General features: G+C 40.5%; 1 protein-coding gene across 2 annotated transcripts in view; it reads left to right on the top strand.

Moving 5' to 3' along the window:
- Positions 1-26,607, top strand: part of LOC129657770 (putative uncharacterized protein FLJ13197) — a 111,389-nt gene that overhangs the window by 28,942 nt on the left and 55,840 nt on the right. Inside the window, exon 2 of one of the 2 annotated variants that reach the window (XM_055588266.1) lies at positions 19,327-19,403. The exons of the other annotated variant lie outside the window; for it this stretch is intronic. Within the exon in view, the coding sequence (XP_055444241.1) occupies positions 19,327-19,403 (77 nt within the window). The remainder of the gene's footprint in view (positions 1-19,326; positions 19,404-26,607) is intronic. 2 annotated transcript variants of the gene reach the window in all.

Below are 26,607 nucleotides of genomic sequence, written 5' to 3'. Positions count from 1 at the left end.
AAGTTGAGACAAATAGAACGCAAATAGTAAATGGCATATTTGAACTTAACCATACTGATAATTATATTAAATGTAAATATTCTAAATAGTTCAATTAAAAATCAGAGATTGTCGGACTAGATTTAAAACAGTAAGTCTATTACATGCTTTGTGTGAGAAAACCACTTTAAATATATAGACAAGATAAGTTTAAATGAACAGGATGGAAAAAGATGTGCTATACAAACACTAATTACAAGAAAGCTGGAGTGGCTATATTAAAATCTTGTTGACGAGCAACATGTTATTATATCCTTTGTTCAGTTCAGTTCAGTCGCTCAGTCGTGTCTGACTCTTGGTGACCTCATGGACTGCAGCACACCAGGCCTCCCTGTCCATCACCAACTCCCAGAATTTACTCAAACTCATGTCCATTGAGTCAGTGATGCCATCCAACCATCTCATCCTCTGTCATCCCCTTCTCCTCCTGCCTTTAATCTTTCCCAGCATCAGGGTCTTTTCTAATGAGTCAATTCTTTGCATCAGATGGCCAAGTATTGGAGTTTCAGCTTCAGCATCAGTCATTCCAATGAACATTCAGGACTGATTTCCTTTAGGATGGACTGGTTGGATCTTCTTGCAGTCCAAGGTACTCTCAAGAGTCTTCTCCAGCACCACAGTTCAAAAGCATCAATTCTTTGGTGCTCAGCTTTCTTTATAGTCCAACTCTCATATCCATACATGACTACTGGAAAAACCATGGCTTTGACTAGATGGATCTTTGTTGGCAAAGTAATGTCTCTGCTTTTTAATATGCTGTCTAGGTTGGTCATAACTTTTCTTCCAAGGAGTAAGTGTCTTTTAACTTCATGACTACAGTCACCATCTGCAGTGATTTTGGAGCCCAAAAAATAAAGTCTGTTACTGTTTCCACTGTTTCCCAATCTATTTTCCATGAAGTGATGGGACCGGATGCCATGATCTTCATTTTCTGAATGTTGAGCTTTAAGCCAACTTTTTCACTCTCCTCTTTCACTTTCACTAAGAGGCTTTTTAGTTCCTCTTCACTTTCTGCCATAAGGGTGGTTTCATCTGCATGTCTGAGGTTGTTGATATTTCTCTCAGTAATCTTGATTCCAGCTTGTGCTTCATCCAGCCAAGCATTTTTCATGATGTACTCTGCATATAAGTTAAATAAGCAGGGTGATAATATACAGCCTTGTCGTACTTCTTTTCCTATTTGGAACCAGTCTGTTGTTCCACATTCAGTTCTAACTGTTGCTTCCTGACCTGCATATAGGTTTATCAAGAGGCAGGTCAGGTGTTCTGGTATTCCCATCTCTTTAAGAATATTCCACAGTTTGTGGTGATCCACACAGTCAAAGACTTTGGCATAGTCAATAAAGCAGAAATAGATGTTTTTCTGGAACTCTCTTGCCTTTTTAACCCAAACGTTATTGACTGCAGTGTTTCAATATCACTTACATAACAAATCACTGACCACAGGCATTAGTTTCTGCAAATCCCCTGGTCAATAATGTTAATATTAGACAAAGCAGACAACGTAAAAAAGAATATTGCAACAAATGAGAAGGGATCTTTCATAATGATAAAGAGATCAGTTCATCAGGAAATGTGATAATCAGTACTTCAAAATACATGAAGCAAAACCTGATAGAATGAGTCAGAGGTCTGGAAATCATTTAAATTCATTGATATTAATCAGTTGTGTGGCACTGGGGAAATTATTTGATCTAGGAGTGAAAGCTTGCTCCCTTATAAAAACGATAGCATGTATATCATGAGAATTTTATGAAAATTAGATAAAAGTACACGTGAAATTTTTTAAAAATCCAACTTGATGAACTAAAGGGAAATTTTAAAATCCACAATTTCAATTGGATTAGTCAACAGTCTTCAGTTAGTAATCAAGAAAGAAGACAGAACATCCACAGGGATATTGAAGACTTGAATGACACCATCCGTGAACTGGATCTAATTGGCATTCATAGAATACTTTGCCCAACAACAGTAAACTGCACCTTCTTTTCAAGGTCACGTGGAACATTAACCAAAATAGACCATATGTTAGTCATAAACAAGTGCTAACGAATTTAAAAGTATTGAAATCATAGAATTTGTCCTCTGACCATAGTGCAATTAAATTTGAAATTAATAAGAACTATTTGGGAAATCTCCCAATATTTAGGAATTAAACAGCACACTTCTAAACCACACACAGTTCAAAGAAGAAATCACAAGGAAATGTAGAAGTATTTTGAATGAAAATGAAAACATATCAAAATTTATGTGATGTTAAAGCAGAATCTAGTCAAGGCTATGGTTTTTCCAGTGGTCATGTATGGATGTGAGAGTTGGACTGTGAAGAAAGCTGAGTGCCAAAGAATTGATGCTTTTGAACTGTGGTGTTGGAGAAGATTCTTGAGAGTCCCTTGGACTTCAAGGAGATCCAATCAGTCCATTCTAAAAGAGATCAGCCCTGGGTGTTCTTTGGAAGGAATGATGCTAAAGCTGAAACTCCAGTACTTTGGCCACCTCATGCGAAGAGCTGACTCATTAGAAAAGACCCTGATGCTGGGAGGGATTGGGGGCAGGAGGAGTAGGGGATGACAGAGGATGAGATGGTTGGATGGCATCACTGACTCGATGGACGTGAGTCTGAGTGAACTCCGGGAGATGGTGATGGACAGGGAGGCCTGGCGTGCTGTGATTCATGGGGTCGCAAAGAGTTGGACACGACTGAGTGACTGAACTGAACTGAAAGCAGAATCTTGAGGGAGCTATATAGTTAAATGTTTATATTGGAAAAAAAGAAAGGCCTAAAATCAATAATCTAAGATTATAACTTTAAAAGAAAGGAAGAACAAATTAAACACAAATAAAGTAGAAGGGAGAAAATAAAGATACAGGCAGAAATTAATAACATATAAGACAAAAATAATAGAGAAACTCAAAGAAATGAAAAGCTGGTTGGTAAATTTCAATAAATGGTATAAACCTCTAGCTAGACTTATTAAGAAAAAAAAACGTAGATGACACAAACTGTCAATTCAGGAATGAAAATGGGATGTGCTGCAGATGCTGCAGACATCATAAGGGTGATAAATAAATATATGAATAATTTTATGTAGATAAATTCAACAATTAGAAGAGTGGGAAAATTCCTTAGAAGATACAATTAACCAATATGACTGAAGAAGTAGGAAACCTGAATATCCCAAATCTAGTAAAGAAATGTGTAAATTAAAAAATTTCCCACAAAGAAAATTTTAGGCCCATATGGCTTCACTTGTGAATTCTAGAAAATATTGTAAAAAGAAACATACCAATGTTTCATGAACTCAGAAAATAAGAGGATGGAGTACTTCTGAACTCATTTTAAGAGACCAGTATCACCTTGACAGTAACATCACAAGACAGAGAGAGAGAAAGAAAAACAAGTAGAGACCAATATGCATCATAAACATAACTACAAAAATTCTTAGCAAAATAATAGCAAGTTGAATTCAGCAATCTCTTGAAAAAAATAATGCCTTGTGACCAAAGGGGTAGGGGTTACTTCAGGAACGTAAGAAAGTCTAGAGGAAAACCATTGAAGGTAAGGATGTATGCCAATGGGAAATAAAGATAAAAAGGGAATATCACAAGCTCCAATAGTCTTGATTTCCATTCTTATTTATAGCAGCTGACATTTCCGAACATTTATCACATTCCAGAAAGCATTTTCAGAGTTGTATGTGAATTAATCTTGTTTAATCTTTGCAAGAACCCCATGAGGTAGGCACCGTTTTATAAATAAGTAAACTAAAGCACAGAATGTTAAAACTAACTTCAAAAAACTAAGATCATGGCATCTGGTCCCATCACTTCATGGCAAATACTTGAGGAAACAATGGAAACTGTGACAAACTTTATTTTCTTGGGCTTCAAAATCACTGTGGATGGTGACTGCAGTCATGAAATTAAAAGACGCTTACTCCTTGGAAGAAAAGCAATGACAAACCTAGACAGTGTATTAAAAAGTGGAGACATAACTTTGCCTACAAAGGTCCATATAGTCAAAGCTGTGGTTTTTCCAATAGTCATGTACTAATGTGAGAACTGGACAATAAAAAGGCTGAGTGCTAAAGAATCGATGCCCTCAAACTGTGGTGCTGGAGAAGACGCTTTAGATTCCCTTGGATTGCAAGGAGTTCAAACCAGTCAATCCTAAAGAAATCAACCTTGAATATTCATTAGAAGGACTGATGCTGAAACTAAAGTTCCAATCCTTTGGCCACCTGATGGGAAGAGTACTCTGGAAAAGACCCCGAAGCTGGGAAAAATTGAAGGCAGGGGGAGAAGGGGAGGACAGAACATGAGATGGTTGGATGGCATCACTGACTCAATGTACATGAGTTTGAGCAAACTCTGGGAGATCGTGAAGGACAGGGAAGCCTGGTGTCCTGCAGTCCATGGGGTCGCAAAGAGTCAGACACAACTGAGTGACTGAACAACAACAAAAAGCACAGAGAAACTTAAAAACTTGTCCATGGTCCCATAACACTTGGACTTATACTGTCTGTCTCCAGATCCCTGTGGCTCAGATGGTAAAGAATCTGTCTGCAATTCGAACCCGGAAGACCTGGGTTCGAATCCCTGGGTCAGGAAGATCCCCTGGAGAAGGGAATGGCTACCCACTCCAGTATTCTTGCCTGGAGAATTCCACGGACAGTCCATGGGGTTGCAAGGAGTCGGACACGACTGAGAGACTAACACACTTTGCTAATGTACTCTTTATACAGAACTGCTCATTTTCTGTGCTTTTGCCTAGCAAGACTGTTTTCATCATTCCCGAAGTGGCTCATCAGTAAAGAATCTGCCTGCCAATGCAAGAGACATATGATATGTGGGTTGGATCCCTCAGTCCAGAAAATCCCCTGGTGGAGGAAATGGCAACCCACTCCAATGTTCTTGCCTAGAGAATTCTATGGACAGAGGAGCCTGGTGGGCTACAGTCCATGGGGTCGCCAAGAGTCAGACATGACTGAATATTCATACAACACAACAAAAACATTTATGACTTTTTCAGCCCATAGTTAAGAACTACTTTCTGAGTCAAAGTATTAAGCAGTTACAAATGCAAAATATATTTTAAAATAAAAGTATGTTTATTAAATTATAAAACTCATGATACTAGAGTGGGAGATATGCTACTTTCAGATCAGATCAGATCAGTCGCTCAATCGTGTCCGACTCTTTGTGACCCCATGAATCGCAGCACGCCAGGCCTCCCTGTCCATCACCATCTCCCAGAGTTCACTCAGACTCACGTCCATCGAGTCAGTGATGCCATCCAGCCATCTCATCCTCTGTCGTCCCCATTTCCTCCTGCCCCCAATCCCTCCCAGCATCAGAGTCTTTTCCAATGAGTCAACTCTTCGCATGAGGTGGCCATAGTACTGGAGTTTCAGCTTTAGCATCATTCCTTCCAAAGAAATCCCACGGCTGATCTCCTTCAGAATGGACTGGTTGGATCTCCTTGCAGTCCAAGGGACTCTCAAGAGTCTTCTCCAACACCACAGTTCAAAAGCATCAATTCTTTGGTGCTCAGCCTTCTTCACAGTCCAACTCTCACATCCATACATGACCACAGGAAAAACCATAGCCTTGACTAGACGGACCTTTGTTGGCAAAGTAATGTCTCTGCTTTTCAATATGCTATCTAGGTTGGTCATAACTTTCCTTCCAAGGAGTAAGCGTCTTTTAATTTCATGGCTGCAGTCACCATCTGCAGTGATTTTGGAGCCCAGAAAAATAAAGTCTGCCACTGTTTCCACTGTTTCCCCATCTATTTCCCATGAAGTGATGGGACCGGATGCCATGATCTTCGTTTTCTGAATGTTGAGCTTTAAGCCAACTTTTTCACTCTCCTCTTTCACTTTCATCAAGAGGCTTTTTAGTTCCTCTTCACTTTCTGCCCTAAGGGTGGTGTCATCTGCATATCTGAGGTTATTGATACCTCCTAAATTTTTATGTGACTACAAATGTTGCCATCTCCAAGAAGTGGAAAAGATACTTTCCCCTTTCTAGGTGTAGAACAAAATGCTTGTGCTTTTCCCCCTGTGTAGACTAGATTTCAGTGCTGGCACTGTGACTTGGGCAAGGTCTTTAAGCCCTGTGGGCTTTAGCTCTCAAATTTGCAAAATGGAATAGGATAGTGTGAGGATGAGGAAGATATCCAGGTATTCTTTTATTCTCTCTGATTCTCCCTAGCTTTTCTCTTCCACAGTGCTTGAATTTCAGAAGTTTGACCTTCTCCAGAAAAGCCTTTTTCAAACTTTTTGGACCATTGTCCACAATAAGAAATAACTTTACTTCACAAACCAGTAGACACATGATGCACATATATATGTAAAATGGAAGTGATCACCTAGTTTTTTGTACACACTAGGAAAATTATTACCTTTGAAAGTAACTGTGCTGCACCTATGGATTGAAGTCAATGGCTTTTCCATGGTTCAAATAAATAGATTATGGCTTGTATGTGTAAGATTGTGACTGCAGCCACAAAATTAAGACACCTGCTACTTGGAAGAAAAGCTATGACAAACACAGTTTATTAAAAAGCAGAGACATCATTTTGCTGACAAAGGTTCGTATAGTCAAATCTATGGTTTTTCCAGTAGTCATGTATGGATATGAGAGCCAGACCATAAAGAAGACTGAGTGCCCAAGAAGTGATGCTTTCAAATTGTGGTGCTGAAGAAGAGTCTTGAGAGCTCTTTGGACATCAAGGAGATCAAACCAGTCAGTCCTAAATATTCATTGGAAGGACTGATGCTAAAGCTGAAGCTCCAATACTTTGGCCACCTGATGCAAAGAGCTGATTCATTGGAAAAGACCCTGATGCTGGGAATGATTGAAGATAGGAAGAGAAATGGGAAACAGAGGATGAGATGGTTGGATGGCATCACCAACTCAATGGACATGAGTTTGAGCAAACTCTGGGAGATCATGAAGGACAGGGAAGCCTTGGCGTGCTGCAGTTCATGGGGTCACAAAGAGTCGGACATGACTTAGCAACTGAACAGCAACAATGAACCAAAATGTAGATAAAGAAGCATCTCTAGTGAACATTCTCTATGATATGTATACAAATATTAGTAAGAAGTAAACCCCATTTACTGTGATCTAGTAGCCCCTATGCAGCCGGGGTGGAGACTTCCGGGGAGGGAAATGAGGGAGTGTTATTGGGAAGGTTGATATTGATGAGGATAAGATAATAAAAGTTGTGTGTGTGTGCACACTTGGGTGTGTGTACATGCACCTAACCAGTCACAGAACCCTGCCATCACTCCTTTCACCTCCTTCCTTCTAGCCCTGCTTTTGTCCTTCCACATGTTCCTCTTAGCCTACAGAGTTTAAGATCAGCGGTTCTTAATATTTCTTGGACCTTATCCTGAGAACAAGGATAAGGATGTATGTAACAAATCCATCACACACAGAAAATTTCATATGTATCAGGGGTTCTGGAACCTTAGATTTAGGAATATCTGACCTGTAGAGTTTGTAAAAAGTTAATTCATAGATAAAACTATATTTAGCCAATAAATATATGAAAGATGGTCAAGCTCACTAGCAATGAGTTAAAGAACTCTATTAGAGAACTCATAAAAAGATCTGTGTTACATATAAATGCTTTTGTATATATTTAGAATGTATATGCATTTGCCTATTAAGACATCCTCAGCTGCCTAACACTCATCCTGTCCGTCAAGACTCCGTTTTAGCATCACCTTTCCCAGAACCTCTGGTCCACTAGCCACCTCCAGCCCAGTGGGTAGGGGTGCTGCTGAGGGCTCCGTGTTCCAAGATGTATTTCCCATATTACACCATTTTTTGTGCCCTCCTGCCAGTTTGTTTTAGCATCTGTTTCCTTTAGGTAAGAACACTCTGAAGATAGAAGCAGGGCTTTGTGTCACTGCGTCTCCATTGCATAACTCAGTGCCTGGCCACAGGAGGCTCCCACTAAGCGGCTATCTGACGGTAAAATGCCCACACTCGCTTTCTGGCATCCTTAAAGAACTATGAGACACTGAATTTTAAAAATTTCTTGCCAATTACCTTTTTGCATAGAACCTAGATTGAAATTTAGAATCACAAAACTACTGTACTTTTTAAGTGGAAATGACTTAGGAGGAGTTGTTTTCAATTAAGTGTCAATAGATTAGTGCAAATTCTCACACTCAAAGGAAAAATGATAAAAATATGAGCAATGGAGCAGATTTTTAAAAAATATGTTAAATGATGCTTTCTTATTCTGATATTATGTTTCCCTTTCATTTTAAGGTTATTTTTAAATTCTATGCTAGTATTTTTTGAAAAGTTCTATTAAATAAAAAATTCTGGAAATTTCCAGCTCTAGTGTCTTTCTGCTCAGAACTAAAATCCAGAGAGATTGTGATTTTGCCCATGGCCAAACCAAGAAATAAACATTTCAGTCCAGTATCTTTCTGCTATTATGTTTAATGCAATTGTGTACATTTAAAATTTTTACAGATATGTTTGGTGCAATTGGTTTTCTGTTCAGCCTTTTATATTTAGAAATGAAACAGTCAGTTAATATGTTTGTTGTATTATAGTCAGAAACAGGTTTGCTCTCTGAGAAATATCTATAACCATATGATATTGCTGACTGTCAGTGTTTGGTGAGGTTTTAAGAAATGTCAGAATCTTCAAGTTATATATATATCTAATATTACTATTGGGGCTTCCCTTGTGGCTCAGATGGTAAAGAATCTGCCTGCAGTGCAGGAGACCTGGGTTTCAGGTCTTGGGTCAGGAAGATCCCCTGGAGAAGGGAGTGGCAACCCACTCCAGTATTCTTGCCTGGGAAATCCCATGGACAGAGGCGCCTGGTGGGCCACAGTCCTTGGGGTTACAAAGAGTCGTACACAACTCAGTGACTAACACTTTAATATTGACTTTGATATGGAATTAAAGACTGTTTCTTTCCATTTTTGGATGTGTCTTAATTTTGAAGGTGTTGTAAGCACTTAAAAAAAGAAGAGATTTTGAATTTGGCTATTGCTTTAATTCTGATTTTAAACATCTGAATACTGTCCATCTAAGAAATTCCACTTCTAGGAGCTCATAGAAAATAATGAGATGTGCAGAAATGCATGCATAAATGTGTTCATTAAAACATTTATGTTAATAAAGATTAGAAAAAAGCATAAATACCCAATAATAAAGAATTGGTTAAATACTTTGATATAGTCATTTTATGGAAAGTGCTTTGGTTATTAAATATGGCTGTATTTTATCTTCTTCTATATACCTGTATTTCCTAATTTTTATCAATCACAAATATTTTGTACTTATGTAACTTATTTGAAAAGTTTTAAAATTTGCCCAACTCAATATTTTGTCTGAAATTATGTTCCTTACTTGTTTTTCTTATGCTTTTTTCCAATTTGACATTTTAATTGAATAGCCAAAGTTCAGTGTATGTGGACTCTTAAGTTTTAATTTTTCAATTTTACTTTTACATCTTCTGTGTTTGTGTAGTTTAGCTTAACTTCAGCATCTGACACTGAGCTGCTTATAGAACAGCACAGAATCCAATGAAAAGCTGTCATTTTTGTCTGAACACTATGCTGTCCTGCAAACTCATATCTGAGGCCTGAACATTCTAATTCTTGATAATTTAGTATCAAGAAGGACAAGCACAACCATAAACTCAAAGATCTAGAAAATATTTGAAGATGTAATCAGTTCAAATATTCTTTTTCTCCTTTGTAGTTGGCTGCATCTTAGCTCAGAGTAGAAATTCTGGCTATAGCTTTTTGCCAGGATTGCAGCCTGCTGGCCTAAAAGCCAGTTTGTATAGTATCTTTAGCATTTACAGCTCAAAAGTTGCCTCTTTGAAAGAGGAAGACAAGTGGTTCCTGATTACATCATAGCTAAGTATGCCTGTGTGTGTCTGTGTGCATGTGCGTGTCTGAGAGAGGAGGAGGGGGGCAGGGAGGGGATGGAGGAGAGGGAAGAGAGTGGGATGGTATAAAGGCTTTCTGTTACCTTTGGCACTAGGTTCATTGCCCATGTAAAGTTCTTGTAGACTCCAGTAGTTCTTCTTAGTAGTTGTAATACTTTAATTAATTGTTTAATGTCTGGCTCTCTTTCTAGAAGTCAAGAGATATCAGAGCAGGAACCATGTCTCCACCCACTGCACTCTCTTTTTGCTTAGTTTCCAACACAGTGCTTTTTGCATATGTAGTGAGGATTTATGAATATTAGTTAAGTAAATGCATGCATGGGTCTTAGAAAACTTGATTTGTTTATTTTCTACCGTGTGTAACAGTTTCTATGGTTGCTTTAGCTCCCCCTCCTCCTCTTTCTTCCAGTTGCATCTTAAAGCCATGTTTAGAATGGGGTGGAGCGGGGGCAACCATTGCCTCAGACTGAAGGAGGTGCCTGCTGACACTCCATCCATTTGTGAGCTTCCTAAGGTGAGACCTGGGCTTCAACCCTGTTAGGATCAGTGTTTGTGCTTCCCTTCCTGACTCCAGATAGTGTGATAAAAGCCAAGCATCTGTTTTACCATCTGCAGTAATACAGAGGTGTAGCCTGCATTGGAGAAGGAAATGGCAACCCACTCCAGTGTTCTTGCCTGGAGAATCCCAGGGATGGGGGAGCCTGGTGGGCTGCCGTCTATGGGGTCGCACAGAGTCAGACACGACTGACGCAACTTACAAGCAGCAGCAGCAGCCTTTTTAGGACAACAGATTTGGATGCCAGTGTGACTATGGGAACTCCAGCCCTCTCATAGACAAAGTATACAATCATCTTTAATTTGTGCAACATGCTATGCTTTGCCTCAAGAAGGCTTGGTGAAGGCGGCATTTCTATCTGTGTTGTTCATTGCCCCATCTTCATCCCTAAGGACAGGGCTTGAATGCCCACTCTGTGGGCACTCAGTAAATATTTGTTGAATGAATGATGAATGATGAAATATCCTCATAGCTGATGAATGTCATCTTGTGTTTGATGTGCCATTTTGGCAATAGTTCCAGTTAAGCTGGCTGGTTAGCTCAGTTGGTTAGAGTGTGGTACGAATAATGGCAAGGTCGTGGGTTTGATCCCTGTATGGGCCATTAAGTCTACTTTAGGGCTTCCCAGGTGGCGCTAGTACTAAAGAACCTGCCTGCCAATGCAGGAGATGTAAGAGACACGGATCTGATCCCTGGGTCGGGAGGAGGGCACGGCAATCCACTCCAGTATTCTTGCCTGGAGAATCCCATGAACAGAGGAGCATGGCAGTCTCCAGTCCATAGGGTCGCACAGAGTAGGACATGATTGAAGTGACTTAGCACACCAGTTAAGAACTTGAAATGTGTGCTCTTTATGAAAAGGCAACCTTTTGCTCACCCTTCCCCCACCCCCGCCCCCACCCATTACTGTTTCCGTGCTCCCATACTCTGCTGCATGAGCCTTCCAAACAAGATGTCAATTCTCGCATTTTCCTTTATAGAACAGGCCAAACCATTCATGTTGGCAATCATGTGCTAGTGAGTATGTTGTTACAAAATTTCCAAATCTTCTGATCAACCCACAGACTTTACTAATATAATAAATTCATTTTTTTTTTGTAAAATGCATTTTCAAATCAATGTTTTCCATAAGAATACTGATTTTTGTTGTGTGGATTCAGAGAACAAATGGTGATAACATATGCTAAAATTAAAATTGGTCTGCCTCCTTTTATAAACCAGAATCTTATCACTTCCCAGTTTACCTTGTCTCTCAGGAAGCTCAGAGGTAGGAGTTATGCCCACTCGTGCTTACCCTCAACTTTCTGAAACAGGGATTTCATCTCTGTTTTCCTTCATTACTTTGTTTCTTGAACATGAAAAATATATATGGTATTATGCTTTGTTGAAAGTAGCCTCAAATTCTTTTTGGTAGATGGGAAATTATAATTAATGAAAAGAAAAATATTTGACTGTTCACAGGTGCTTTTCAAAGCCTGCCTTCCATGATGCTATCAATGCCTCCATCTAACTCACTGGGTATGGACCCTCTTCCTGAGCCCGATTTTTCCAGTGTAGAGGCACTGGGAAATAGAGGTGTTTTATATTAAAACATTAGCATTCAGCAGAAAGAGCCCTGGTTTGAAGTCAGCAGAGCTGGGTTCTTATTACAACTCCATGAACTGCTGGAGTGACCTTGGACAAGTCATTTAACCTGTTTCTCTTCTATACATCGAGTATAAAGTCACACGCTGTACCAACTACCTTGGGTTCTCCTGATGTTGAGGTAAGACATGTTCACATGTTTTGTTAACAGTTAAAGTTGTCTACACGTCTGTGTCCCCACAAGTCTATAACATTCTTTAAGATCAGGGACTGCATCTTGTTCATCTTTGTGTCATCAGGGCTTGGCTTGTTGACCTGAAGATGCAGAGGGCATTGAATGTGGGTGACACTAACTTACTCATTGTTTTCTTTCAGCAAAGTTCCTCTGGTGTCTGTTCGTCAATAAACCTTCATTGGTCAGCTGATCTTAACTGAATACTTCTGCATGCTTTCTACTACCCCTCAGATATTTAACTGTGGAAGAAGCACAGAGGATAAACACAGAAAAATGAAAATGCACACACATGCACACATACACACACACCCCACCCCCATTATAGATTCCTAAATGTCAGAGGTCACAAAATAGTGGCTTAAGGGCTAAATCTGCCTTTAAATGTGCTTTCTTTGGCTCAAACATGAATTTTTAAAATGTAAACCAATAACTTAAAATCCAGACGTGGATTTTGCTTCTTCGTGAAGTTGTGAACAGCTGGTCACACCAGGCCAGCTGCAGTGTTTGCAGGGACAACTGGCAAGGCAGTGCTGGCCATTACAGGCATTTCCTTGATGGGCCAGCTCAGATACAGCCCTGTCAGTCCCCATTGTCTCTTGAACACCAAGGTACATAGGAGCTACCATTTTTGATCACATTTATTATGCTTGCACTTGGGTGGCAGCATTTACTGTGTACCAGGCACTATTCTACGCTCTTTGCTTACCTATTCATCTCGACTGTTGTTGTTTAGTTGCACAGTTGTGTCCGACTCTTTGAGACCGCATGGACTGTTGGCCTGCCAGGCTCCTCTGTCCATGGAATTCTCCAGGCAAGAATACTGGACTGCGTTGCCATTTCCTTCTCCAGAGGATCTTCCCGACCCAGGGATCGAACCCACGTCTCCTGCATTGCAGACAGTCTCCTGTGTTACAGGTGGATTCTTTCTGACTGAGCCACTTTATATACCCAAGAATGACAGGTAGGGAAACTGAGGTGCAGTTAGTCTGTGGTGGATAAGGATTCAACCCCAGGCATTGGGCTCCCAGGTTCCGGCTCTTCATTGCTCAGCTAGCTATATAATATCTTGGTGGGGAGGGAAGGATATAAAAAAAAATCATACCTAAGAAGTGATTTTGTAGAGTTTTAAAGGTATAAAGAGTCATGAGTCCAGGCAGGTTAAATGTACCGTGCAGAGCCCTGGCTGGAGATCTGAGCACAGTCTTGGTTAACGCCCAGTGCAAGAGGGTGCAGACAGGAGACAGGCAGGAGGTGATGTGTGGCGGCAGGGGACTGGGAGCTTGGGTCTGACTCCCCAAGGAAGGGGATGGCCCTAGGCCTCTTAGGGTGGCCTGAGCTAAGGTCAAAGTCCTGTGACCCACGTGGTGTGGGATGAGTCGGCATTCTTATAGGAGTTCTGCTGTACTTCATTCATTGCTTTCACAATAGAAGAAAGTCGATTTTGAAACCCAGGTGTCCCTATAATACTGGCCTGACTGTTTACTTCTGCTTCGGTCCCTGAGTATATGAGCAAATACTTCAGGCACTACAACGAGCAGAAACTTGAGACAGAGCTTATCTTGTAATGCTGGGTTTTGCATCATATCCAGGGTGTGGTGTTACTTTAGAAGGCAGGTTCAATAATTACGTGTTTACGGATTGAGCAAACTCTGCATGTGCCTGGGAGGGCTCAGGATTTATACTTTTAGAGCCTAGGGAACTTATTTAGCTGGTCGGCAGGCTTAGTACCTGGATATAACAAATGGTCACAATATATTCAACACATTTATGTGTGTGTATATGTATTTACATTGAATATTTATGTAACACCTGGTATTGAATCATACTTATTTACAAAAGAGCCTAGGGAAGCTTGGAGATAAGTGAATCAATTAAAGCTAATCAGGCAAGCCCTGATCATTGACCCACCTCATGTGTCCTCTCTTGTTACATATGATCTATTAAATAGCACATTTTGTGTTTTTGATGTAGCCTAATGATATAATAAAGGGACAAAAAATGAATGTTAAAAGCATTAGGGTCACCGAAACTGCCTTCTTTAGAAAATAAGGATGGCTATTAAACAGTTACACTCTTTGTTCTCTTGCCCTATTATTATGTCTCTCTTTAGGAGAGAGATTGAAAGCGTGTTTATTGCTCTGTTCTTAACCAGGCTTGTCAACTACTGCCATACAGTACGTGTTTAAAGCATCTGTAATAATGAATTGCAGCCCACACCCCTGCCTCATCTCTGTTTCCCTGCTTTATTGCCCTTTGATAATTTCTTCCATTTCTATTTTTGCATTTTCAAGGACAACACAAGGCAGAATAGTTATATGATTCAGGACTTTTAAACACACTTGAAATATGGCAATCACTTGTTATTCTTGATAACAAACCTAAAGGCAAGCTTTCAAGCACTGACTTGTCTTCTCCCTCCTCTTTCCAGCTACTCAGACTTAAAGAGAAGGACTTTGAAATTATCTGCTTAATTGGGTTGCATGTCACTGCTGTTGGTAAAAGTGGCTTTGGGATACCGGTGTTGGTTTTGGGGGGAGGGCTTTGCTGTGGTTTTACATGTCTTGTCTTCATTGCTTTGCTATCTTTGAGGACCAGGCAACATCCTTGGCTTGTTCTATTCCCTTCGAGGTTGATGCCATTTGAGTCTGGCCTTTCGTTGCTCTGGCTGTACAGGTGTTCTGGACTTGATATTCTGCTCCTTTTGGAATGGACATCAGAGGTCCACATACAGGCTTTTGGTGCACTTAGAGTTATGCTAGGAGGAGCATGAAATGACTTCCCAAAGGATGTGGTTCCCGCCCCCTTAAGAACTAAAAAAGGGAAGGTCATAGTTGGACCAGTAACCCATCCTACTTGACTGTCAGTTTCCTTATCTGTAAAGTGTGAGAGTCAGACAAGATCATCTCTAACATCCTTTTCTGCTCAAATATTCTGAGCCAAAGCAGGCTGAGAACACATCTACACTGAGAATTCTGTAATTTTAATACTTTTCTGGAAAAGCACGATGGTGGTACCAGCTAACAAGACTGAGACAGAGTTTGCAGTCAAATGGAATTAAGAATAAACCCAGTTCTGCCAGTTTTTTTTTTTTTTTGCTCTGTAACCTTTAGCATATCACTTTTCTTTGAGGCTTATGTTTCTCATCTTTAAATGAAAATACTACTACCTACCTAGCAGAGTTGTTGTACAGATTTAATACATATATTAGCATGCATAGCCGACACATAGGAGTCATTCTGTACATGGTGGAAGTTACTCTAATGACAGTAATCTTATGAGTATGTGGTTTGGGGAATACTTGAGGGTTTGGAATAGGTTCAGTCTAAGGAAGATGGCATATGGAGAAGTCTTTGAAGTTGAATGAGTACTAAGGATGATTTTGAGGGTAGGGTAGCTGCTGAAGGAGATAATGCCAAGGATGTGATAAGAAACAAGTGAAGGGCACTGATGGGCAAGGTCATTCATTCACTTAATTCCAGTACTTGCTACAGGTGTAGGTACTTTCAGTGAGATCATCTCCTCGTGATCAGTGTTGTTTTGTGCCTTGTCCAGTATATTATCTTCCAGACACAGAGTCAACCTTTGTGATTGAAGATGGTGGCACATTGATGACATGTTGTCATCAATGGACATGGACATGTCTGAAAAGACCAACTCAAGATAAAACCCAAATATATTCCAAAACCCAAAGATGGAGACTGTTTTTTATTTTGTAGCTACTGTCAATGCATGTAGAGCCTGTCACTTACTATTTCTGCCGACATCTGGATTCTTGAAAATTTCACTGTACTTTAGATCTTCTTAACCTGGGCTCCTCTAGTCCAGCGGATTTTTGAAGTCCTTGAGATTCTTTGCAGAGCTGCATGTATATGAGCATGTGTGCATTCTGGGAGGGGTCAGACTTGAAAAAGCCAACAAAGCTGCTGAAGGTGACTAAGAAAGAATTAAAATGATTTTACAAGATGAAAAAATGATCTAACACAAACACAGAGAGGTCCCCAAATACTTGCTTGTTTCCACAGCTTTGATAGGTCCACACCTTCTTCTTTCCTCTAACAAACAATGCAATGGGTGAGTCTCTTTGGCAAAGTTTTCACATTTTCCAAGCAGCTCTTTATGACATGATCCGGAGTTGAATGGTTTGGAAGATTTCTGGTGAGTGGATGTGGAGACTTTGTGCTTTCTTCATTGTTCCTAGAAAGAGCAGTAACAATTAAAAAAAAAATTTTTTTTGTTTTTTATATTTCTTTAGGAAGACTAAAGACTCAGAGAATAAAGTTTCCAGGAAAAGAAATGAAAATGATTTTGACACCAGCAACCTAAAAGAGTAAAGTAAAAGTGGCAGGGTAATAAGATTTTTAAAGAAAAAGAAGGAATAGTGCTTGTTATCCAGATTTCATTTACAAAGAGAGTTAGTCTTTTGTGCCTGGCTTTGCCTCCAGGCCTGCAGGGGCCACAGGGCCACTCCTCAAAGAGGGTTTGGGAACCTTCTCTCTTCCTCCTCCCCTCCTCTCCCCCTCCCTCTCCTCTCTCCCTGTCTTTTCTCTCTCTTTCTGTATTTCTGTCTCCTTCTCTCTCCCCCTCTTTCACACACACACACACACACACACACTCATCTTTAAAAGCCGCAGCCTTCATTGTATCACCAGTATTAGGATTTGGAACATCTTAAGGAGATGTTGACCCCCACAAATCTAAATTAGGAAAGGAAGTGAATTTTAGTCGAACCTGCTTTGAAAATACAGAACTTCTCTTTTAAGAAACAAGAGGAAATAAATAACTAGATAGAATTTGTTGAGCCTCTGTGAGTCCAAAGCTCCTGTTGAAGCTTTCTGATAGAGTCAAAAGCCCCAAATTCATCATTCACCAAATCGTTACACAGATACAATGATTCTCTTAGATACTGGCTGTGGAAGTTACTCTTTAGATGTTTACTTTCTAGTCTGGGAGACAAATCTCACAAACATGGAACAATTAAGGAGAATAAAGTAAAGTCAGACTTCTGAGAAGGGAAAGCTTAAGTGGGCTGGAAGAATGCATCAGGTCAGCAAAACACAAAAATTGATGTACTTCAGCAGGGGAATGGGTAAATAAAACTGATGGTTTCAAAAGATGGAATACTATTCAGTAGCCAGAAGTATTGAAATAAATCTATATGAGGCCACATGGATAAGTTTCAAAATATTGCTAAATGAATTTAAAGTAAAAAATAAAGCAATTTGTTTAGGATGTGTATAGCATTATGGGTTTCCCAGCTGGTGCAGCAGTGAAGAATGTACCTGCCAGTGCAGGAGACATGGGAGTCTCTGGTTTGATCCCTGGGTGAGGAAGATCCCCTAGAGAAAGAAATGGCAACCCACTCCAGTCTTCTTGCCTGGGAAGTCCCATGAACAGAGGACCTGGTGGACTACAGTCCATGGGGTCGCAAAAAGGTGGACATGACTGTTCATGCAAACACCAGCATAGCATACCATGTATGAAGAAAAACACATAAAATAACATCATTTATTCTTTGTGTGTGCGTGTGTGTATTACTTTCTAAAGATCTGGAAGGAAACACCTTAACTCAGAATCATGGTTACTTCTTGAGGATGGAGAAGGATGACAGTCAAAGCTCCCTTTAGTTTCATCTGTTTCATGCTGCTTTTGCATTTGGTGATTTCCTCTGTTGACTGGGAGTCTAGAGGCCCAGCTTTCTTCTGTAGGAAGCAGTTGAGGGTTTTGTAAAGGTCTTGCCTTCTCCTAATACACCACATGATTTCCTGGTAGTCAGGGCCTCTCTAGGTCTTTTCCATTTTTTTTTTTTTGGAGGTTTCCAGCAAAGTAATAAATGAAGAAATGCCAGAAGAATGTTACAAGCACACTGTACATTTAAACTGTCTATGTTTAGCCGTTAAAGATGTGCGATGATGTTTCTTCAACCCTGTCTGGGTATCTCTTGTAATACCATCAGAAGTCTATATTTTAAGTCTCAATTGTCCCCTTGCTGTGCTCCTCCAAGTGGCCCCAGGGAGCCAGAGAAAGGCCCTGTATGGAGCAGACTGATGGACTGACAGTGGGAGGCCTCTGAAGGCAAACTCCAGGGCCTTCGGTCCTTCCCCAGGCTTAAATTCTCCCTTGCACCTGGCATTTGCATCTAGAGGGAGGTCTTGCCTGCAAAATGGGTTGAGTTTCAGCTCTATGTGTGTGTCCTAGAACATCAGATGGAGAAAATTTCACCTTTCCTATTACTACTGAATCCTGCTCCCACAACACTTCCTCCATTCAAGGCATTTAAGGTCAAACAGGCTTTTGGTACAGATTCTGGGCAACTCAGCCTAACTCTGCATCCCCCCATGTCCAAGGAGAATTGGGGCCAAATGGGGCTTATTACAGTTTCATAGGCTGTAAAATGTCCAATCACTTTATTTTTTAAGTAGGAAATGTTTATCCTAAGAAAAAGTTGCAAAGGGGCATAAAATATTAAAACTTGCATCTATTTCACTTTATAAGATGGATTTCATCTTCAAGTCTTTTCACTTGGTGAAATTCTCATAAAGACTTGGAGAATGTGATAGCCTTAGCCAATTGTGAGCACACTTCTGAGCCCTTTTGTAGAGGTTTGTTCCTCTGGTCTCCCTCTTTTTAATATTCTATGGAGAGTGGATGTCTAATCTAAAGCATTCTCATTATGACAGCGCTACTAATCATTTGAAAGAATACATTCATCTAAACAAATACTACACTCCAAGGAGAACCAAATGCTAATGCACATTTTATTAGACGAAAAGACAAACAATATAATTATACTTGAATTTCAGGGAATCAAAGAGTAAAGCAAAACTGACATCAGAGCCCAGAGCCGGGTTTAGGTTAGCCATACGTGCGTTCACTTTTCCACGTTTGGAAAGTTTGTTCATTCAAGCTAAGGGCTACTTCACCAGACTAACAAAAAGGAAAATGTCTATCAGTTTTTTCTTTTGTTCTTTTCAGATCCTGTTCAAGTGCACACAGAACCAGCAGGTTCACCAGAAAAGCTATTGAGCGTTTGCTGGAACACATTATGCAGGGTAAATTTCTCCTGGAATGTTGCCAAGGGTTTTTTATGCTTCTGTGGTAGGCATTTCTGGAACATTGTCATTTAGCCAAGCAAAGAACATTTGCTTAAAGGATAGAAAATGTTAAAAAATTCTTGTTTGTTTAAAGGCAGGTTAAATAGCAATATGAGCTTAGGGTAGGGCAGCAAAAAGCACTTATTCCTCTAAGTGATCTGATTAGGTTATTTAATTTGGGGGGGGGTTGGGGTGGTTAAACAGATTTGTAGCTTCTCCTAAAATAATTACATATTAATATTTTTTTTCTAGAAAGTGTCTTCCAGTGCTTATTTTTCTTTGATGTGATATAGCTTTTTTTTTTCTTTATTTCAAAACTGAAATTTTACTTTAGTGATTTCTCATGTTTGTGTATATAGGAGCTACTAGTAATAGCTAAAAAAAATTCAAAGTGCAGAGCACATGCTAAATTAGAATTTCTTTTTTTACTTATAATTTCAGAACTAGATCATAAAAAATTAAAAAGGAAAACATGAAAATACCTTTAAATTAGAGCAGATAATATTTTTAAAGGATTACAAATTGGAGTAGAAATCCAAAGTTCAAATTTTTTTAATTTAAATTTATTTATTATAATTAGAGGCTAATTACTTTACAATATTGTATTGGTTTTGCCATACATCAACATGAATCCGCCACAGGTGTACACGTGTTCCCAATCCTGAACCTCCCCTCCCACCTCCCTCCCCCAAAGTTCAAATTTTGACACATAAAAAAATATGACATAAACTCTCCCCAGAAATTATTTTCTAATGAGTATTAAAATCTAATCCCAAACCACCTCACTTTAACAAAGTTTCATTAATACCAAAGTTAGCATCAGATTCTCTGCAATACTTACTGATATGTAAGGGCTCTTATTAAATGTGGCAAGGAAATATCCTAAATATAAAAGTTTGAATTTTGTCTCTGCCATTTGCTGGCTGTGTGATCTTGGGTAAGTTACTTAGTGTCTCTGAGATTCAGTGCCCTCTGTGTAAGACAGGAATAATGATACCTATTTCAAGGATCAGAGAGGTGTGAGGATCAGAGGTATTTGTAAGGAGTCTCAACAGTGCCTAGCATCTTGTAAAGGCTTAAAAAAGTATACATTCCTTCCTCATCTTCCCCAATCCATTCCACCAGAATAAATCAATTTGGAGATTAAAATAGTCAAAACTGTGATCTAAGTTAGAATTGTGTTGTTTTAGTGTTAGGATATTTCTGGCTGCTTCTTTTCTACTTGGACCTTAAATATACAAGTGTCAATAAGCATTCTTTAACAAAGTTAATCTGTTTTTATTTTGATAGGGCTGATTCCGATACAATGCTTGGAGAACTAAATGACATGCAGGAGAATTTTGTCTTTATAGGGCTGACTCTGTTAATGAAAATGTACTCGGTGAGAAGTAAATATGGTGCTACTTTCACCTACTTAATGTTGAAATTAATTCATAAGGAAAAATATGGCAATTCTCCTTTTATAACTAAATCCTATGGGAATCTGCTGACTCCTGTATTCAAGTTCGGGTTATGATCTTAAACTTGGCTCCCTTCAGTTGAGTTTTGTTACATACGTGGCATGTTCCCACAGCTGAACCTCCCATCGGTAACTTGTACCTGCAGTTCACGAGATTCAGCCCAGAGACATCTGTACTTCCGGGCCACTCAGGTATCTACAAGCTCTGGCTGTGGGCTTTCATGCCAGTTTCTCGGCCAGTTGAGACACTGCAAACATTTGGGCGTTCCAGTTTCTGCAACTTTGCTTTGGTTCTTTAAAAACAGCTCTTCCCCCAGCCCTGGCACATCACCATTTCTCTCCAAGGCACTCTTTGTGAAATGGGAAGGCTGGTGTCTGTCATTTGCATTCCAGATTGAAAAGAACAAAATCTAGACTTTCTGGCTCTCTCTCTCTTTGGAGTCATGACAAACTAAAGAGGATATGAGATGTATTTCTTTTTGTGTAAAATGCAGATGTTCATGTTCAATTTTCCTCATTTGCTTTGAGCTGTTTGTATAAACCATAGCCCCAGTTTTAATCGATAATGGAAGGTATGAATTTGCTGGAGATACTGGGAGGAGAAGATGGTGATGTGGCAAAACTATTTCTTTCTCATTGCCATAAGACATTTAATTCCTGGAAAGAAAATTTTGTTGTTGTTTAGTTGCTAAGTCATCTCTGACTCTTTTGCAACCCCATTGACTGTAGCCTGCCAGGCTCCTCTGTCCGTGGGATTTCCCAGGTGAGAACACTGGAGTGGGTTACCATTCCCTTCTCCAGGGGATCTTCCTGACCCAGGGATCAAACCCAAATTTCCTGCATTGCATTAGGAGCCATCAGGGAAACCTAGAAAGAACATATATAATGACAAATAGAATGTCTTGGTCTTTGGGCCAGAATCTGTGTTATGGATGTGCAGGTGCTGCACACTTACAGCTGTCATAGCCTTGGTTTCTGTTGTTCTTCCCCCAGCACAGCACATTCTTTCAAGGTAAAGCAGCTTGATGATGGACCAGGATCTTTGGATAAAGAAGAATAGACACAATAGGCAAATTCATAACAATTTCTTTAATTAAAAAACCCTTAAAAAAGAGAATATTAGGAAAGAGTGCGGCCAAAATGGCACTCTTCCTCAAATGGATTCTGGACTGAGGGATGGAGTTGGAGGCAGATGTGATATGATGTAAACGCAGGTTCTTAAATATTTAAAAAAATTTTGGGGGAGGATAGTACTGAGAATCTATGGGTTAATGTAATGCCTTTTTTTTTCTTTCTTTTTAATTTTTATTTGAGTACAGTTGCTTTACAATTTTGTTTTGGTTTCTGCTGTATAGCAAAGTGAATCAGTTATCTGTGTACATATATTCCATCTTTTTTAGATTTCCTTCCCACTTAGGTCACCACAGAGCATTGAGTAGAGTTCCCTGAGCTATACAGTGGGTTATCATTAGTTAGTTATTAGTTATCCATTTTATACATCAGTATCAATAGTGTATATATGTCAGTCCCAATCTCCCAATTTATCCCACCTTCCTGTTGTCCTCCTTGGTGTCCATACATTTTTTTCTCTATGTCTGTGTCTCTATTTCTGCTTTGCAAATAGGTTTATCTGTACCATTTTTCTAGATTCCACATATATGTGTTAATATATGGTATTTGTTTTTCTCTAACTTACTTCACTCTGCTTTTTAACATTGTAAGTTTTGGTTAAGGTAAACCATTGAAATGTGAAGAGTTTACATTTCCAACATCAGTGGTACTTCCCACCTTCCCTCCCCACACCCCCATCTTCTTCCATTCTTCTCTTCTTGCTTGTAATGGGCAGGAAACTTGCCTTCTTCAAGATGCTCATGATACAGTTAAGAAAGCCTCCAGGAAAAAAAATGCAGATAGGCTAGAGCAGAAAGGGCTCTAGAGAAAAAATATATACCTGCCACACAGGGAATTCAGAAGCATCAATCCAAAAGGTTTTCATGGATGAGGTATCTTGCAGATGACTAGACACACAGGAAGTGTGGAGGGAGTTGTGGCGATGGGATCCTGTGAAACTAGCTCAGGCAAGGGAAAAGAACAAGTGAACATAATAATAATGAGTGCCTAGTACTTGAAAGTTTATTCTGTGCAGCCCCCTGCCAACTATTTTTCTTGGATTATCTCTTTGAATTCTCACATATAAGTTTTAGGGTAGATTTTATCCCTGTTTTAATCAAGAGAAAATTGAGGCAGACCAAGGTTATGCTACTTCCCCACAGATACATGCTAGTGAGTGGGAGAGTCGGGAGCTGAACCCCAGAACCCTCGCTCTTATCGTCTTCAGAAAGTTGCTGCTGTTTGGGGAATATTGAGTGACTTGATGGAGGTAGAGTCCAGTCTGTTTCTTGTAGGTGTGGTGGGAGATGATTTCATTGTTATCTGGAGAGTAATATGTTTCCTAATGACTTCCCTGGTGGCTCAGATGGTAAAACATCTGCCTACAATGCAGGAGACCCGGGTTCAATCCCTGGGTCAGGAAGATCTCCTGGAGAAGGAAATAGCAACCCACTCCAATATTCTTGCCTGGAGAATCCCATGGATGGAGGAGCCTGGCAGGCTATAGTCCATGGGGTCACAAAGAGTCGGACACGACTGAGCGACTTCACTCACTCACTCACTCACTCAATGACACATCTGGTCAGAATTTGCAAATGTTTTTTCTTTGGGGGGTGGGGTAGGAGGTGAGGAGTGGGAGGGTGTAGTGAAATTTCAGTTTTTAAAATTAATTCATTTTTATTCTTTTGCTTATATTAGTATGGAAGCAAAAATTTCCTTAAAATGTCCTCCATTTTTCTTCTAGGTATGTGTGTTTGTGAAAGGTAACCTGGAGGTAGCCTGGATGGGGGTGGGATGGTAGGGTGGAGGGGTGGAGGGGGTGGGGGAGGTTAGCATACTTGGAGGCAAGGGAAATGATTAGGAGACCCTTGCCATCTCAGATAAGAGACAGGGGTGATGAAGATGAAGATGACAGTTACTGTTTAACTGAGTACTTACCATGTGCCATTACATCCTCAGTTAATCCTCACAGTGGTCTCATGAGATCATCGTACCCTCAATGTACAAAAGAAGGGATTGAGGCTCCCAGAGGTTAAATAACTTGACTAATGTCAGATATGCAGATGACACCACCCTTATGGCAGAAAGTGAAGAGGAACTAAAAAGCCTCTTGATGAAAGTGAAAGAGGAGAGTGAAAAAGTTGGCTTAAAGCTCAACATTCAGAAAACAAAGATCATGGCATCTGATCCCATCACTTCATGGCAAATAGATGGGAAACAGTGGAAACAGTGAGAGACTTCATTTTTTTGGGCTCAAGAATCACTACAGATGGTGACTACAGCCATGAAATTAAAAGATGCTTACTCCTTGGAAGGAAAGTTATGACCAATCTAGATAGCATATTCAAAAGCAGAGACATTACTTTGCCAACAAAGGTCCTTCTAGTCAAGGCTCTGGTTTTTCCAGTGGTCATGTATGGATGTGAGAGTTGGACTGTGAAGAAAGCTGAGCGTCAAAGAATTGATGCTTTTGAACTGTGGTGTTGGAGAAGACTCTTGAGAGTCCCTTGGACTGCAAGGAGATCCAACTAGTCCATTCTAAAGGATATCAGCCCTGGGTGTTCTTTGGAAGGACTGATGCTGAAGCTGAAACTCCAATACTTTGGCCACCTCATGCGAAGAGTTGACTCATTGGAAAAGACTCTGATGCTGGGAGGGATTGGGGGCAGGAGGAGAAGGGGACGACAGATAATGAGATGGCTGGATGGCATCACCGACTTGATGGACATGAGTTTGGGTGAACCCCGGGAGTTGGTGATAGACAGGGAGGCCTGGCGTGCTGCGATTCATGGGGTCACAAAGAGTTGGACATGACTGAGCGACTGAACTGAACTGAATTGAATGTCACACTGCAGGTTAAAGGCAGAGCTGGGATGTGGATAAGGGTCTGTCTGATTTCTGACTTATAGGGAATGAATGTGTGCAGAGGAAAAATTTGGGTGAGGATGGTGTCCTGGGAACCATTCCACAGAGGGAGATGAGCTTGAGCATGAATGACCCTTAGAAGCAGAGGTGGGGAATGAAGATCCTCCCCCTGGGCTCTGTCACTCCTCCACTGGGTGGTTGTGGACAAAGCCTTTACCCAGCATCTCAGCCTCAGCATATGTGAAAATGTAGGAAACAACCCACTTTCCTAGACGACCTGACAAGAGGTTATGTGATTATCAGTGAGGTGTGGTACATAAACATGTTTTAGGAACTCCAAAGTCCTTTACGATAGAATATGCATGATGGCAAGAAGGGAGCAGTGGAGGGTCTGAACCCAACAAGTGGGCTGAGGATGCTGAGAGGACAGAGCTGTGAGCTTGTACATAGAACAAGCAGAAGTTACTGAGATGTGCATGGGTTTGCATGGAAACCCTGGAAGAAATAACTCTTTAAGGAAGATTTAAAAGTGGGATGAGAGAGAGGACCAGGTAGAAACTCTAAAGAATGGTAGTGATCAGATTGGTGCCAGAAGAGGAGCCTGGTCTTTGTCTCCAGGGTGGGAATTCCTGCACCACCTTGACCCTAACAGGCTTTTGCCCTTTAGCACATTAGTCTCCATTTTGGGGGCTTATGTAAAAATGATGCATGTGGTTAGCATAGATGGACCAAACAGCCCAAACTGGGAATGACAAGTACTGCTTTATCTTACTTCTGGTCTAGGGATCTATGAATGTTGTGTTGAGAATGGGGGTGAAGCCAAGAGATCAGGAGTCAGGGTGGATGAGTGAAATCTGCTGATGGTGTGTGATGGGGGCAGTGCTTCATCCAGGCCTCTGACCCAGACCAGATGAAACAGGAGACTCACCATCCAGGACACTGAGGAGAGCCCGAGGAAAGGCCTCTCTGGAATTCTGGGGACAAGGTAATTACTTGTGAGATGTCAGCCTTGTGGCTTTGTTCCTCTGGGGCAGACCTGGTCCTTTGGGACAAGTCTGTGCTTTGTGAGGAGACTGAGAGAGGGGCGCTGGGAGTGGCCATATTCTTCTGGAAGGTGACTCCTGGGGCTGGGCCAAGAAAGGGTTTTGAACAGGAAAGGGGATTCACAACAGGGCATACTTGAGAGGAATTGTTTAAAGCTTTAAACCCGCTCCAAGACAAGTAACATGAGCCAGACCTATGAGTTACTTTGGATCGCTCCATCCATCTATCTATCTATCTTTCTATCTATCGTGTGTAACTTGAAAATGCCTCCCCTGGCAGTATTTGTGTTTCTGAACTCCCAGAGAGTTCCTCTTGTGGAGTGGGGGAAGGGATTCCTCTGGACACAGACAAAAGTGGGGATGCACTGCTTTGAAGACTGCATTTCCTCCCTTTTTATGCCAGGGTGTAACCAGAGACCAGTGTCAACAAGGAATCTGGCTCAGGAACGCTTTTGTTTGCAGCTCTCCTTGGGGCGTGACTTGTTTTTTTCAGAGGTCAATGAATTGTAAATTGTGTAATTTCAGATTCTTCTGAACCAGAGTAGGGAGCATTTTTGAGGGGGGTGGGGGATGTCACTCAGGCATCTAGGAAACTCTTGCTGTCTGTCTGTAAGTCCAGACCTGGCCATGTGGAATCTTCCCGTTCACAGGAGAAAGAAAATATATGTGGATTAGACTGTTTATG

This window comes from Bubalus kerabau, chromosome 7, assembly GCF_029407905.1.
Source record: "Bubalus kerabau isolate K-KA32 ecotype Philippines breed swamp buffalo chromosome 7, PCC_UOA_SB_1v2, whole genome shotgun sequence".
Classification (NCBI taxonomy): Eukaryota; Metazoa; Chordata; class Mammalia; order Artiodactyla; family Bovidae; genus Bubalus; species Bubalus kerabau.
This window is presented reverse-complemented; position numbering and strand designations above follow the sequence as displayed.